The 14,300-nt window shown below is 42.3% G+C and overlaps 2 protein-coding genes across 2 annotated transcripts; both read left to right on the plus strand.

Moving 5' to 3' along the window:
- The first annotated feature begins 3,265 nt into the window (after positions 1–3,265).
- On the plus strand, positions 3,266–3,751 carry LOC121795844 (B3 domain-containing protein Os03g0212300-like). The gene has a single exon (XM_042194476.1). The coding sequence runs from the start codon at positions 3,266–3,268 to the stop codon at positions 3,749–3,751; it is 486 nt and encodes a 161-aa protein (XP_042050410.1).
- A 6,940-nt stretch (positions 3,752–10,691) lies between these two features.
- LOC121796462 (B3 domain-containing protein Os03g0212300-like) lies at positions 10,692–11,177 on the plus strand. The gene has a single exon (XM_042195310.1). It carries the CDS (start codon positions 10,692–10,694, stop codon positions 11,175–11,177), a length of 486 nt encoding a protein of 161 aa, XP_042051244.1.
- Positions 11,178–14,300: the final 3,123 nt, after the last annotated feature.

A 14,300-nucleotide genomic window follows, 5' to 3' on the forward strand; every position in this document is an offset into this window, starting at 1 on the left:
AACTACTTGGAAGAGGAATTATGGATCACTAAAGATGATGTTAAACCACAGCGGCATTGGCTTCAATTCGGATGGTACATACCGAATCGAAGCCGATGATGAGCAGTGGGCACTTTTTTGCAAGGTTTGTATTGTTCTATTTGATTTGTGGTTTGCAAAATGGTTTTTTTTCCCTGCGTGCCTACTGCTTAGGATTCATTACATTGAATTGATCATTGTGTATATAAATCTTGATATATATAGCAAGGTCTGTAATGTGCTATTTGGTTTGGGGTTTGAAAAATGTTTTATTTTTCAATGCGAGCCTACTGCTGGAGTGATCAGTGGGTGTATAAATCTTGATATGTTTGCTCTGGATGTTTGTACCCAGAAAGACAGACATGCGAAGTACATGAGGAACAAATCGTGGCCTCAATACGAAGACTGGAAGGAGGTGTTTGGTCAGGACCGTGCCGATGGTGAACGTGGTATAGACGTGGCTGCTGCTGCGGGTTCAATATACGGCCAACAAAATGAAGTTCCAGTCGATGAGGCCATTTCCCCCCACATGACGTTTGCAGAGCTATTTCCTGACGAGCCAATCCCGGACGGGATCCTTCCAGACATGTTAGACGACAGCCAATCTGTAACAGAGGGTGGAGTGCCTGGATCTGGTGCTGGTGTTGATGTCGGGACTGTTTCGGGGGACGGGGTGCGTGAAGCACATGCCGTGGGTGCTGCATCTGGGTCGAGGTCCGGTCCAGGACAAAAACTTACTAAGAAGGTGATGAAGAAGCGAAAGGTCGAAGACAAGATGGACGGCGTGCTAACGCTCATGGGACAGATTCACAGCGATACTAATGATCGTTTGTCCGAGATTTCGAAGAGAATAGGATACGAGTTCGATCTAAGCAACAAGCGGGCTGAGGTCTTTGACCAACTGAAGGGTCTACCAGGCTTATCTCTTAAGCTACAATTCTATGTGAGTAAGAAGCTGGTCAAAGAACCCGAGCTACTTGACCTGTTTCGGGGGTTGCCGGAAACTGCTCGTGCAGCGTTTGTGTTCGACCTATTGGAAACTGACAACATGTTGCAAGGCTGATCTCGGTGAAGAAATGGTTGGTGATGTTTTTTTGCTTTTATGGTGCAGCAGTTGGTAGTTTTTTTTGGGGTAACAGTAGGGGCTCATTTGGGAACTCTTGTTTATGGCCCTGCTTTTGTATGCATTGTTGTTATTTAAGGTCTTTACCTGAACATGACACTTTGTTATGCATAGTTTTTGATGGAAGCTTATTTGATACTGTTAGCTTATTTGATAATGTTAGCTTATTTGTTAGTGTCTGCTTATTAGCGTTCTGTTTAAGTGGTTCCAGTCGACACACATGATGCTTCCCAATATACAGCCAAACATTAGATAAGCTAAAAGACCTCATATTACATCAGTTGAACCATTCCCACCACAAAACTAGTCATTTCCATTGAACTTCAAAACAAAAGGTTGTAACGCATGGTTGGCGCCCCAGGGCACCATAACCTTACCTCGGGGAAGGACTCCAAGAAGCGCACGACTCTCCATCTGATGAGGAGAAGTTGACCCTTTTCTCATTGTTATACACAGTAGGCAATGAAGAACTGGGACGCGCGTGGAAGCTTGGTATGTCTACTTCAAAGAGATTACGCCGAACAAACGTTGAAGAGACCGGCATCGGTGATGTCACTTCATCAGAGATCGCGGGTGAATGAATTAGCCGGTTTTGCGTTGGCTCAGCCGGGATGTCGGAGTCAGATAGCACTATGACCTCCGCACTGTTGTCTGAAATTGTAATAACCTCGTCAGGGATTTCAACTTTGACGTCGTACGCGCCAAAGAAACTCGCAAGCAGGCTGAAATCTGGCTCATCACGATAGTAATACGCCGCCGCCGAAGCATCCCTCTAGCAAGCAAAGTTACGCAAACAGAGTGCATTACATTTAAAGAAATGATGCGCATTCATGATTTCCTTTTAAGAAGCATATATTTTCTGGACTTAGTAAAAAAACATGAGCTACTACGAACCTTGAATATAAACTTCCACGTCGCATCCGAGGCGGACACAATTCGATCTTGAGTATTCCACTGGACACCGTTAGTCTTGACCAATTTTTTGAAACGCACGTACCTAGCCTTCAATAATTTAACACGCACTGCTATGTCGTCGGTTGTAAGATCCAATCCAAAAGGATGATTGATCACATCACGGACATTGCGGAGCACCGCGTCCGGCACCTTGCCATCTTCCCACTCACGTCCGGTCCTCAGAGTGATTAGCGTCGAAATGAGCATGGCATCCATCTCTTGGGTCCACTTACCCCTGTAGAAGAACATTGCTTGTGGAGGTATTTTGAAGCTCATTGTGTTAATTGGTGTATGAGTGACGATGACACAATATTTGTCAAAGGGAGCACCCTTTTCATCCGAAGCAATTTATGGTTGAGCAATAAATATAGTCTTTCTTACATAGCTAAACTTTAGAATTGATGTTGGCAGGTAGTAGATATATTAATAAGTCCACAAACATACACTTTGAACAATACATGACAACTTTTAAAACTTCCACCCGTGATGAATCACTTCTCCAATTCTATAAGTAATCTCTGTGCATATAATTCCAAATACTACCCACCTTTTTTGTATAGGCAACTGACAGCATGCGTTGTAGCAATCACGGCAGTGAGATGGCTTATTAAATCCCTGTAGTGCAACAGTTACAATTGTGGTTGAGGGTGATTAAATAGGCCACTACAATATCAACAGCACCCATCCACATTTCACCAAACATTCCCTGCGACTATGGATTACTCTCGGCACCCTTCCTTCATGAAGAAAATCTCGATAGAGCACTGCCTAAATGAGTTGGTTAGTACTTCATCTTTTTTTTCGTATGTTTTTGGTTGTTTTATAGCGTAGTTGGTTGTACTGAAATAGGGGGTCGTTTATTTGCAGCGCATACCACCAGAATTTGTATCTCTTCATGGATCAAGGCTCATGTTTGACTGTCGTCTAGTCATGCCGGGTGGAAGGAGTTGGCCGGTGAGACTCCTGAACATTGCGAGTGGTTGCCATTTCCACAATGGTTGGGCCGAATTTCGCCTCGCGAACAACATTATTCACGATGACGTGCTTACATTCACTATGGTAGATGCGGGCATATTCCATGTGAAGCGCTATAACCCGAGGACGGGATGTCCTCGACTTAGTGATTTACACGGTTAATTCCTGTAGACAAACTTTAATCTTGTTTAATATATGGATGCGTCTGTATTTAATTCATTGCTATGCATTAACGTGGCAGAGGAAGGTGTATACGGCGACTCAGAACACAGTGATGCTCCGGACGTGGAAACGTCCGACGACTATGTGCCCTCGGACACGGATGGGGGCGACTCCTCGGATGAGGAAGAGTATGTGCCGGACCCCGGGGTTTTAGCTGATGATGGTTGCCCGACTTTCACTGTAACTTTGGACAGCACAAACATTTCCCGTTCTCTAGAGATTCCGATGGCGTTTTGGCGTCGCCACATTCGGATGATATCACTTCAAGATCCGGTTTACTTCAACGTGAACGGAGACTCGTGGTTCATTGTTCTGGACCACAGTGACACCAAGATTTGGGTTAAACGTGGATGGCGGCGTTTCAAAATTGCCAACAACATCGTTGTTGGTACGCGCTGCCACTTCAAGCTCATTGATCGGATTGACGTCCAGTTTTATGTGTGGTTTGATCGACCGTAAGTATTAGGAATGATGTGAAAATGTATTATGTATGTAGTAGAACTCTTGCGGGTGCAATGTGTGTTTCGGCTGTGTCCAGGTGATTAAAGTTCACCAAATTTTCAGTTAGTGTTGTTATTACAGCCGTTGTTAAGTTGATATGTTGGCTCCTATGTATTTGATGTGGTTATTTCGAATATGAAATGTAGTTGATGTCTACCATCTGTGAAATTTGATGCATCGAATTCTATTAACAATTGTTCTCGCTTGTATGAAAATTGATGCAACAAATACTAATACAAAATGATGTCTCCAAACGAACAACAATATTGCACGAAGGCGTAATAAAAATTTGATGTCTCCCTTCTGTGGAAAAATGTCAGGTTACAACACAATCGAAAATTGTTAAGAATGCGTACAAGAAAACGAGCAATACACAGAACAATGTATCCAAATTACGCTATGGTTTAAGGAAGGCAGAACTCAAGAATCAATTTCAGAACCACTACCTATCCATTATTTCTTTCGGCCCACATTGCCCTTGCAAGATCATCCCTTTTTGTATTCCATATTGCTGAGGGTTCCACACTGCTGATATTATCAGAGACCAACGGAGGCTCATTATCACTTTCGTCATCACACTCTTCCTCGTTTACCAACTCAGCCTCCACAGGATCAACCACCATCTGACTTCTTATGTAATTGTGAAGAAGAAAACATGCGATTATTAGGCCGGTTTGAACGTCTATCGGATAAAAGCTTGCAGATCGGAGGATACCCCATCTCATTTTCAACACGGCAAACGATCGTTCGATGACGTTCCTCGCCTTAGAATGTCTGAGGTTAAAAAGCTCTGCCGGATTCTGGGGAGCTTGCCGACCGACGCCCCATTCCTTAAGATGGTAACGAACTGCTTTATAAGGAGTCAAGAAACCTTCAGCGTTGGGGTATCCATTGTCACATAGGTAGTAGCAACCTGTAATTGGATACCATGTTTTATCAGAAAACTTGCTACGAATTCAAGTGATATTAACTGAACCAACTATATGAAACTTAACTTTAGGAACTTTGAGGCCTAATGGTCTGCTGACGGCATCTCTTAAAATCCGAGAGTCACCCGCAGAGCCCTCCCATCCGGGTAGTAGATAAATGAATCTGAGCTTGGGGTCACACACGGCCAATGTGTTGGTGGTGATGTGGCCTTTTCGATTACGGTATCGGGGAGCATCAGCAATGGGAACACGCACATTGATATAAGTACCATCTAAAGCACCCAGACAACCCTGTATATAGACAACAGCAACAATCAAGCATTATATCGAAGACTTAAGGAAGTATTACAATATATATGTACCTTGAACCATTTCCACCTACGGTCAGAGCAAGTTTCATCTATGGGGGTGGGCTTCACCAAAAAAATACTATGTAGTGTGAGAATACAACGGAGTACAATGTGTATATACTTTGACACAGTCTGAGACGAACGCATGAAATTATGCCCAACGATGCGAGATTTCTTGTGGTGTGCTAACACACAAAGGAACATGGCTACTTGTTCTTCCACACTGACTAGTCTTTGATCAATTAAGCCTACCCGGTCCCGGAGAATGCGACATAGACGCCCAAAGGTGTTCCTATCCATCCGTAAATTATCTACGCATGCCCTATCTGTTACACGAACTAGTCTATCCAGCTGACGGACATGAGCCGGAATAGAATCTAGAACCACTGACTGATTTAGACGATCCCAACGTTTACGCTTGCGGTTTTTAGGGCAAATCAATGATATCATCAAAGAGATGAGCAGCAGGTTAATTTGATAGTTGCGTATAACCTCTTCAAGCAAAATCAACACGGTCGTCATGTCATTTTGTGTACTTGAAACCTGATCAAGCCGTCCATAACAGACAATGCAAACTTCAATTCGAGATTTAAGATTCCTAGTAAACTTACACAGCGAAGGCAATCGTTTTTGCCTATTATAAAATTGAAACCTTATGCCTTGCACTAACTTCAATCACAACAACAACGTAAACTTTGGAAACATAGACATTCAGACACCAAAATATTACCAATTTGTATAGAGTTCAATCCATATCACAGAAAAGATGGAAAAATTTACATTCAGATCTAATCAAATGCGTAAACAATGGTGTGCTATGAATTCACATACCTCACGGAAATCCCCTCCATTATCCATTGACCGCCGGCTATGATATCGAAAAAGTACGCTGCGCAATCGCTAATAACATACACACAACTTCAATGTTTGGATTAAAGAGACAATTATGCAATTAATGAACAATTGAATCGAAATTGATACCAAATAGCCGCCGGAATTCGAGCCTCACCACAAATCGCCGCCGCTGAACTTCAATTCGAACAACACTTTGTATAGCCTATATTGCCACAACACCACATACAATCGGCAATTTGCGGGGTCTTTTAGGCAATCTTACAATCGGGAAAGACGGCACAAGGCGTATCGGAGCCGATAAGCCTGATACGCATACCCCTAAAAACTGTGTTGGTATCTTAATGCGGCCCGGGTTGGTGGTTGTATCCCGGGTCGTTGTGCAACACTATCAGGGCAATCAAACCATAGACAAGTCAGAGATAGGAGTGCTTATCTCATCCTATCTGGCCAATCAAGCGAGGCCTAAGGCCTCGTTTGATTGGCCACATAGGGTGGGGTGAGATATGGTTTTTTTATATGGTTTTGCATGATATGTCAGATGGGGCTTATCACAAACCGATGTTTGATAGCCCTGATGTTGCTTTGAAGAAATCTTTTATTGTCTTTGATTAGATAATCGAAAATGTATGATAAGATGATATATAGTCTGTTTTGTCCTCATAAATTTACTGAATATCCCATTTTGTCCTTGCAGCCCTAAATAGCGGGTATTCAATATTTCGCCCAAATGGTTCCCGCGCCTCGCCGAATACCGCGGTCGTGAAGAACGATTTTGCAGATTCCAAGCAACATCTGTCGAACTACTTAATTCCCATCGTCATTCGCCCTAATTTTCGTATCGACAGGTATGCAATCCTTCAAAAACCTCTTCAAATCCAATGATTAACCAAGGTGATTGCTTTGAATGTATACTATCTGGGTTCATTTGGACTAAATTGAGTTGGAATTTATCGCCCATTGTTACTTCTTAATCTTGGTACACCTTGAGTTGGTTGATTCGCTCGTATCGTGATAATCTACGTTTATGAATTGATCGTCGTTTATACTTTTTCCAATGTTGGTGTTTGATGTTTTGGTGTCCGATTGTATAGGATTTAAAGTGCATTGTTACTTCTGACTCTTTGGTAGTTTTTGAGTGATATGGCCTCGCAACACCATGACGTTAGCGAGAACGAAGGAAGTCCAGAGGGTAATATTGTTTTTGATTCATGTAATCGTTTACTATGGTATGCATACACAAAAAATCGATATTCAGTTGTTTCTTTCAATAGGTAGCAACGATTTCTATCCGACTAGGAACTCAAAAGCTGACAGGTCTAGACGCATATGGTCGGTCCGTGAAGAAGAGATCCTAATGGCAACTCTAAAGGAGTTGGCAGCTAATGGATGGAAATCCGACAACGGGTTTCGCTCTGGTTACCTGGTACGCGCGAGGGAGGCGATAAAGCGTGAATTTCCAAATACCGATATCCTCCCACACCCGCACATCTACTCCAAAATAACTACTTGGAAGAGGAATTATGGATCACTAAAGATGATGTTAAACCACAGCGGCATTGGCTTCAATTCGGATGGTACATACCGAATCGAAGCCGATGATGAGCAGTGGGCACTTTTTTGCAAGGTTTGTATTGTTCTATTTGATTTGTGGTTTGCAAAATGGTTTTTTTCCCTGCGTGCCTACTGCTTAGGATTCATTACATTGAATTGATCATTGTGTATATAAATCTTGATATATATAGCAAGGTCTGTAATGTGCTATTTGGTTTGGGGTTTGAAAAATGTTTTATTTTTCAATGCGAGCCTACTGCTGGAGTGATCAGTGGGTGTATAAATCTTGATATGTTTGCTCTGGATGTTTGTACCCAGAAAGACAGACATGCGAAGTACATGAGGAACAAATCGTGGCCTCAATACGAAGACTGGAAGGAGGTGTTTGGTCAGGACCATGCCGATGGTGAACGTGGTATAGACGTGGCTGCTGCTGCGGGTTCAATATACGACCAACAAAATAAAGTTCCAGTCGATGAGGCCATTTCCCCCCACATGACGTTTGCAGAGCTATTTCCTGACGAGCCAATCCCGGACGGGATCCTTCCAGACATGTTAGACGACAGCCAATCTGTAACAGAGGGTGGAGTGCCTGGATCTGGTGCTGGTGTTGATGTCGGGACTGTTTCGGGGGACGGGGTGCGTGAAGCACATGCCGTGGGTGCTGCATCTGGGTCGAGGTCCGGTCCAGGACAAAAACTTACTAAGAAGGTGATGAAGAAGCGAAAGGTCGAAGACAAGATGGACGGCGTGCTAACGCTCATGGGACAGATTCACAGCGATACTAATGATCGTTTGTCCGAGATTTCGAAGAGAATAGGATACGAGTTCGATCTAAGCAACAAGCGGGCTGAGGTCTTTGACCAACTGAAGGGTCTACCAGGCTTATCTCTTAAGCTACAATTCTATGTGAGTAAGAAGCTGGTCAAAGAACCCGAGCTACTTGACCTGTTTCGGGGGTTGCCGGAAACTGCTCGTGCAGCGTTTGTGTTCGACCTATTGGAAACTGACAACATGTTGCAAGGCTGATCTCGGTGAAGAAATGGTTGGTGATGTTTTTTTGCTTTTATGGTGCAGCAGTTGGTAGTTTTTTTTGGGGTAACAGTAGGGGCTCATTTGGGAACTCTTGTTTATTGCCCTGCTTTTGTATGCATTGTTGTTATTTAAGGTCTTTACCTGAACATGACACTTTGTTATGCATAGTTTTTGATGGAAGCTTATTTGATACTGTTAGCTTATTTGATAATGTTAGCTTATTTGTTAGTGTCTGCTTATTAGCGTTCTGTTTAAGTGGTTCCAGTCGACACACATGATGCTTCCCAATATACAGCCAAACATTAGATAAGCTAAAAGACCTCATATTACATCAGTTGAACCATTCCCACCACAAAACTAGTCATTTCCATTGAACTTCAAAACAAAAGGTTGTAACGCATGGTTGGCGCCCCAGGGCACCATAACCTTACCTCGGGGAAGGACTCCAAGAAGCGCACGACTCTCCATCTGATGAGGAGAAGTTGACCCTTTTCTCATTGTTATACACAGTAGGCAATGAAGAACTGGGACGCGCGTGGAAGCTTGGTATGTCTACTTCAAAGAGATTACGCCGAACAAACGTTGAAGAGACCGGCATCGGTGATGTCACTTCATCAGAGATCGCGGGTGAATGAATTAGCCGGTTTTGCATTGGCTCAGCCGGGATGTCGGAGTCAGATAGCACTATGACCTCCGCACTGTTGTCTGAAATTGTAATAACCTCGTCAGGGATTTCAACTTTGACGTCGTACGCGCCAAAGAAACTCGCAAGCAGGCTGAAATCTGGCTCATCACGATAGTAATACGCCGCCGCCGAAGCATCCCTCTAGCAAGCAAAGTTACGCAAACAGAGTGCATTACATTTAAAGAAATGATGCGCATTCATGATTTCCTTTTAAGAAGCATATATTTTCTGGACTTAGTAAAAAAACATGAGCTACTACGAACCTTGAATATAAACTTCCACGTCGCATCCGAGGCGGACACAATTCGATCTTGAGTATTCCACTGGACACCGTTAGTCTTGACCAATTTTTTGAAACGCACGTACCTAGCCTTCAATAATTTAACACGCACTGCTATGTCGTCGGTTGTAAGATCCAATCCAAAAGGATGATTGATCACATCACGGACATTGCGGAGCACCGCGTCCGGCACCTTGCCATCTTCCCACTCACGTCCGGTCCTCAGAGTGATTAGCGTCGAAATGAGCATGGCATCCATCTCTTGGGTCCACTTACCCCTGTAGAAGAACATTGCTTGTGGAGGTATTTTGAAGCTCATTGTGTTAATTGGTGTATGAGTGACGATGACACAATATTTGTCAAAGGGAGCACCCTTTTCATCCGAAGCAATTTATGGTTGAGCAATAAATATAGTCTTTCTTACATAGCTAAACTTTAGAATTGATGTTGGCAGGTAGTAGATATATTAATAAGTCCACAAACATACACTTTGAACAATACATGACAACTTTTAAAACTTCCACCCGTGATGAATCACTTCTCCAATTCTATAAGTAATCTCTGTGCATATAATTCCAAATACTACCCACCTTTTTTGTATAGGCAACTGACAGCATGCGTTGTAGCAATCACGGCAGTGAGATGGCTTATTAAATCCCTGTAGTGCAACAGTTACAATTGTGGTTGAGGGTGATTAAATAGGCCACTACAATATCAACAGCACCCATCCACATTTCACCAAACATTCCCTGCGACTATGGATTACTCTCGGCACCCTTCCTTCATGAAGAAAATCTCGATAGAGCACTGCCTAAATGAGTTGGTTAGTACTTCATCTTTTTTTTCGTATGTTTTTGGTTGTTTTATAGCGTAGTTGGTTGTACTGAAATAGGGGGTCGTTTATTTGCAGCGCATACCACCAGAATTTGTATCTCTTCATGGATCAAGGCTCATGTTTGACTGTCGTCTAGTCATGCCGGGTGGAAGGAGTTGGCCGGTGAGACTCCTGAACATTGCGAGTGGTTGCCATTTCCACAATGGTTGGGCCGAATTTCGCCTCGCGAACAACATTATTCACGATGACGTGCTTACATTCACTATGGTAGATGCGGGCATATTCCATGTGAAGCGCTATAACCCGAGGACGGGATGTCCTCGACTTAGTGATTTACACGGTTAATTCCTGTAGACAAACTTTAATCTTGTTTAATATATGGATGCGTCTGTATTTAATTCATTGCTATGCATTAACGTGGCAGAGGAAGGTGTATACGGCGACTCAGAACACAGTGATGCTCCGGACGTGGAAACGTCCGACGACTATGTGCCCTCGGACACGGATGGGGGCGACTCCTCGGATGAGGAAGAGTATGTGCCGGACCCCGGGGTTTTAGCTGATGATGGTTGCCCGACTTTCACTGTAACTTTGGACAGCACAAACATTTCCCGTTCTCTAGAGATTCCGATGGCGTTTTGGCGTCGCCACATTCGGATGATATCACTTCAAGATCCGGTTTACTTCAACGTGAACGGAGACTCGTGGTTCATTGTTCTGGACCACAGTGACACCAAGATTTGGGTTAAACGTGGATGGCGGCGTTTCAAAATTGCCAACAACATCGTTGTTGGTACGCGCTGCCACTTCAAGCTCATTGATCGGATTGACGTCCAGTTTTATGTGTGGTTTGATCGACCGTAAGTATTAGGAATGATGTGAAAATGTATTATGTATGTAGTAGAACTCTTGCGGGTGCAATGTGTGTTTCGGCTGTGTCCAGGTGATTAAAGTTCACCAAATTTTCAGTTAGTGTTGTTATTACAGCCGTTGTTAAGTTGATATGTTGGCTCCTATGTATTTGATGTGGTTATTTCGAATATGAAATGTAGTTGATGTCTCCCATCTGTGAAATTTGATGCATCGAATTCTATTAACAATTGTTCTCGCTTGTATGAAAATTGATGCAACAAATACTAATACAAAATGATGTCTCCAAACGAACAACAATATTGCACGAAGGCGTAATAAAAATTTGATGTCTCCCTTCTGTGGAAAAATGTCAGGTTACAACACAATCGAAAATTGTTAAGAATGCGTACAAGAAAACGAGCAATACACAGAACAATGTATCCAAATTACGCTCTGGTTTAAGGAAGGCAGAACTCAAGAATCAATTTCAGAACCACTACCTATCCATTATTTCTTTCGGCCCACATTGCCCTTGCAAGATCATCCCTTTTTGTATTCCATATTGCTGAGGGTTCCACACTGCTGATATTATCAGAGACCAACGGAGGCTCATTATCACTTTCGTCATCACACTCTTCCTCGTTTACCAACTCAGCCTCCACAGGATCAACCACCATCTGACTTCTTATGTAATTGTGAAGAAGAAAACATGCGATTATTAGGCCGGTTTGAACGTCTATCGGATAAAAGCTTGCAGATCGGAGGATACCCCATCTCATTTTCAACACGGCAAACGATCGTTCGATGACGTTCCTCGCCTTAGAATGTCTGAGGTTAAAAAGCTCTGCCGGATTCTGGGGAGCTTGCCGACCGACGCCCCATTCCTTAAGATGGTAACGAACTACTTTATAAGGAGTCAAGAAACCTTCAGCGTTGGGGTATCCATTGTCACATAGGTAGTAGCAACCTGTAATTGGATACCATGTTTTATCAGAAAACTTGCTACGAATTCAAGTGATATTAACTGAACCAACTATATGAAACTTAACTTTAGGAACTTTGAGGCCTAATGGTCTGCTGACGGCATCTCTTAAAATCCGAGAGTCACCCGCAGAGCCCTCCCATCCGGGTAGTAGATAAATGAATCTGAGCTTGGGGTCACACACGGCCAATGTGTTGGTGGTGATGTGGCCTTTTCGATTACGGTATCGGGGAGCATCAGCAATGGGAACACGCACATTGATATAAGTACCATCTAAAGCACCCAGACAACCCTGTATATAGACAACAGCAACAATCAAGCATTATATCGAAGACTTAAGGAAGTATTACAATATATATGTACCTTGAACCATTTCCACCTACGGTCAGAGCAAGTTTCATCTATGGGGGTGGGCTTCACCAAAAAAATACTATGTAGTGTGAGAATACAACGGAGTACAATGTGTATATACTTTGACACAGTCTGAGACGAACGCATGAAATTATGCCCAACAATGCGAGATTTCTTGTGGTGTGCTAACACACAAAGGAACATGGCTACTTGTTCTTCCACACTGACTAGTCTTTGATCAATTAAGCCTACCCGGTCCCGGAGAATGCGACATAGACGCCCAAAGGTGTTCTTATCCATCCGTAAATTATCTACGCATGCCCTATCTGTTACACGAACTAGTCTATCCAGCTGACGGACATGAGCCGGAATAGAATCTAGAACCACTGACTGATTTAGACGATCCCAACGTTTACGCTTGCGGTTTTTAGGGCAAATCAATGATATCATCAAAGAGATGAGCAGCAGGTTAATTTGATAGTTGCGTATAACCTCTTCAAGCAAAATCAACACGGTCGTCATGTCATTTTGTGTACTTGAAACCTGATCAAGCCGTCCATAATAGACAATGCAAACTTCAATTCGAGATTTAAGATTCCTAGTAAACTTACACAGCGAAGGCAATCGTTTTTGCCTATTATAAAATTGAAACCTTATGCCTTGCACTAACTTCAATCACAACAACAACGTAAACTTTGGAAACATAGACATTCAGACACCAAAATATTACCAATTTGTATAGAGTTCAATCCATATCACAGAAAAGATGGAAAAATTTACATTCAGATCTAATCAAATGCGTAAACAATGGTGTGCTATGAATTCACATACCTCACGGAAATCCCCTCCATTATCCATTGACCGCCGGCTATGATATCGAAAAAGTACGCTGCGCAATCGCTAATAACATACACACAACTTCAATGTTTGGATTAAAGAGACAATTATGCAATTAATGAACAATTGAATCGAAATTGATACCAAATAGCCGCCGGAATTCGAGCCTCACCACAAATCGCCGCCGCTGAACTTCAATTCGAACAACACTTTGTATAGCCTATATTGCCACAACACCACATACAATCGGCAATTTGCGGGGTCTTTTAGGCAATCTTACAATCGGGAAAGACGGCATAAGGCGTATCGGAGCCGATAAGCCTGATACGCATACCCCTAAAAACTGTGTTGGTATCTTAATGCGGCCCGGGTTGGTGGTTGTATCCCGGGTCGTTGTGCAACACTATCAGGGCAATCAAACCATAGACAAGTCAGAGATAGGAGTGCTTATCTCATCCTATCTGGCCAATCAAGCGAGGCCTAAGTATATCAAAATTTTGATTGCCTTTCGAATTAATCATCCATTTGATTCTTTTATTGTTTTCATCGCATTGTCCATTATATTTTGTTGTATGCTTGTATCATAAGTACTTGGTTTTTATCGCTTTTGTATTATAAATAAATAGATATACAGTAATTAAATAATATTTCTTCTGTCCATATAAATATATACTCTTCTTACTATTTTCATTTTGGTATGTTATATAATTATATGTCATTTCTATTTTTGGTAATTTTTCCTTTTAAAATGAGAAATTATTTTTCACCAATAATATTTGAATAACTTTTTTTTTATATATTTCTTCAATTTTGATAATGAACATTATTATACATCTAGCCTATGTCAGTTTCCATAAGTATATAATTACGTGGCATATTCATTCATATACTCCGTATTTCTCACAAAAGAAAAGAAAAGAAAAGAAAAGAAAAGGAAGGAAAAGAAATAAGTATATATTAATTGT

The sequence above is a fragment of the Salvia splendens genome, chromosome 3 (genome assembly GCF_004379255.2).
Source record: "Salvia splendens isolate huo1 chromosome 3, SspV2, whole genome shotgun sequence".
Lineage (NCBI taxonomy): Eukaryota > Viridiplantae > Streptophyta > Magnoliopsida > Lamiales > Lamiaceae > Salvia > Salvia splendens.

Bases quoted from the DNA above. Each gene is read 5' to 3' on its own strand.
- LOC121795844 (XM_042194476.1), top strand. From the start codon at position 3,266: ATGGATGCGTCTGTATTTAATTCATTGCTATGCATTAACGTGGCAGAG.
- LOC121796462 (XM_042195310.1), top strand. From the start codon at position 10,692: ATGGATGCGTCTGTATTTAATTCATTGCTATGCATTAACGTGGCAGAG.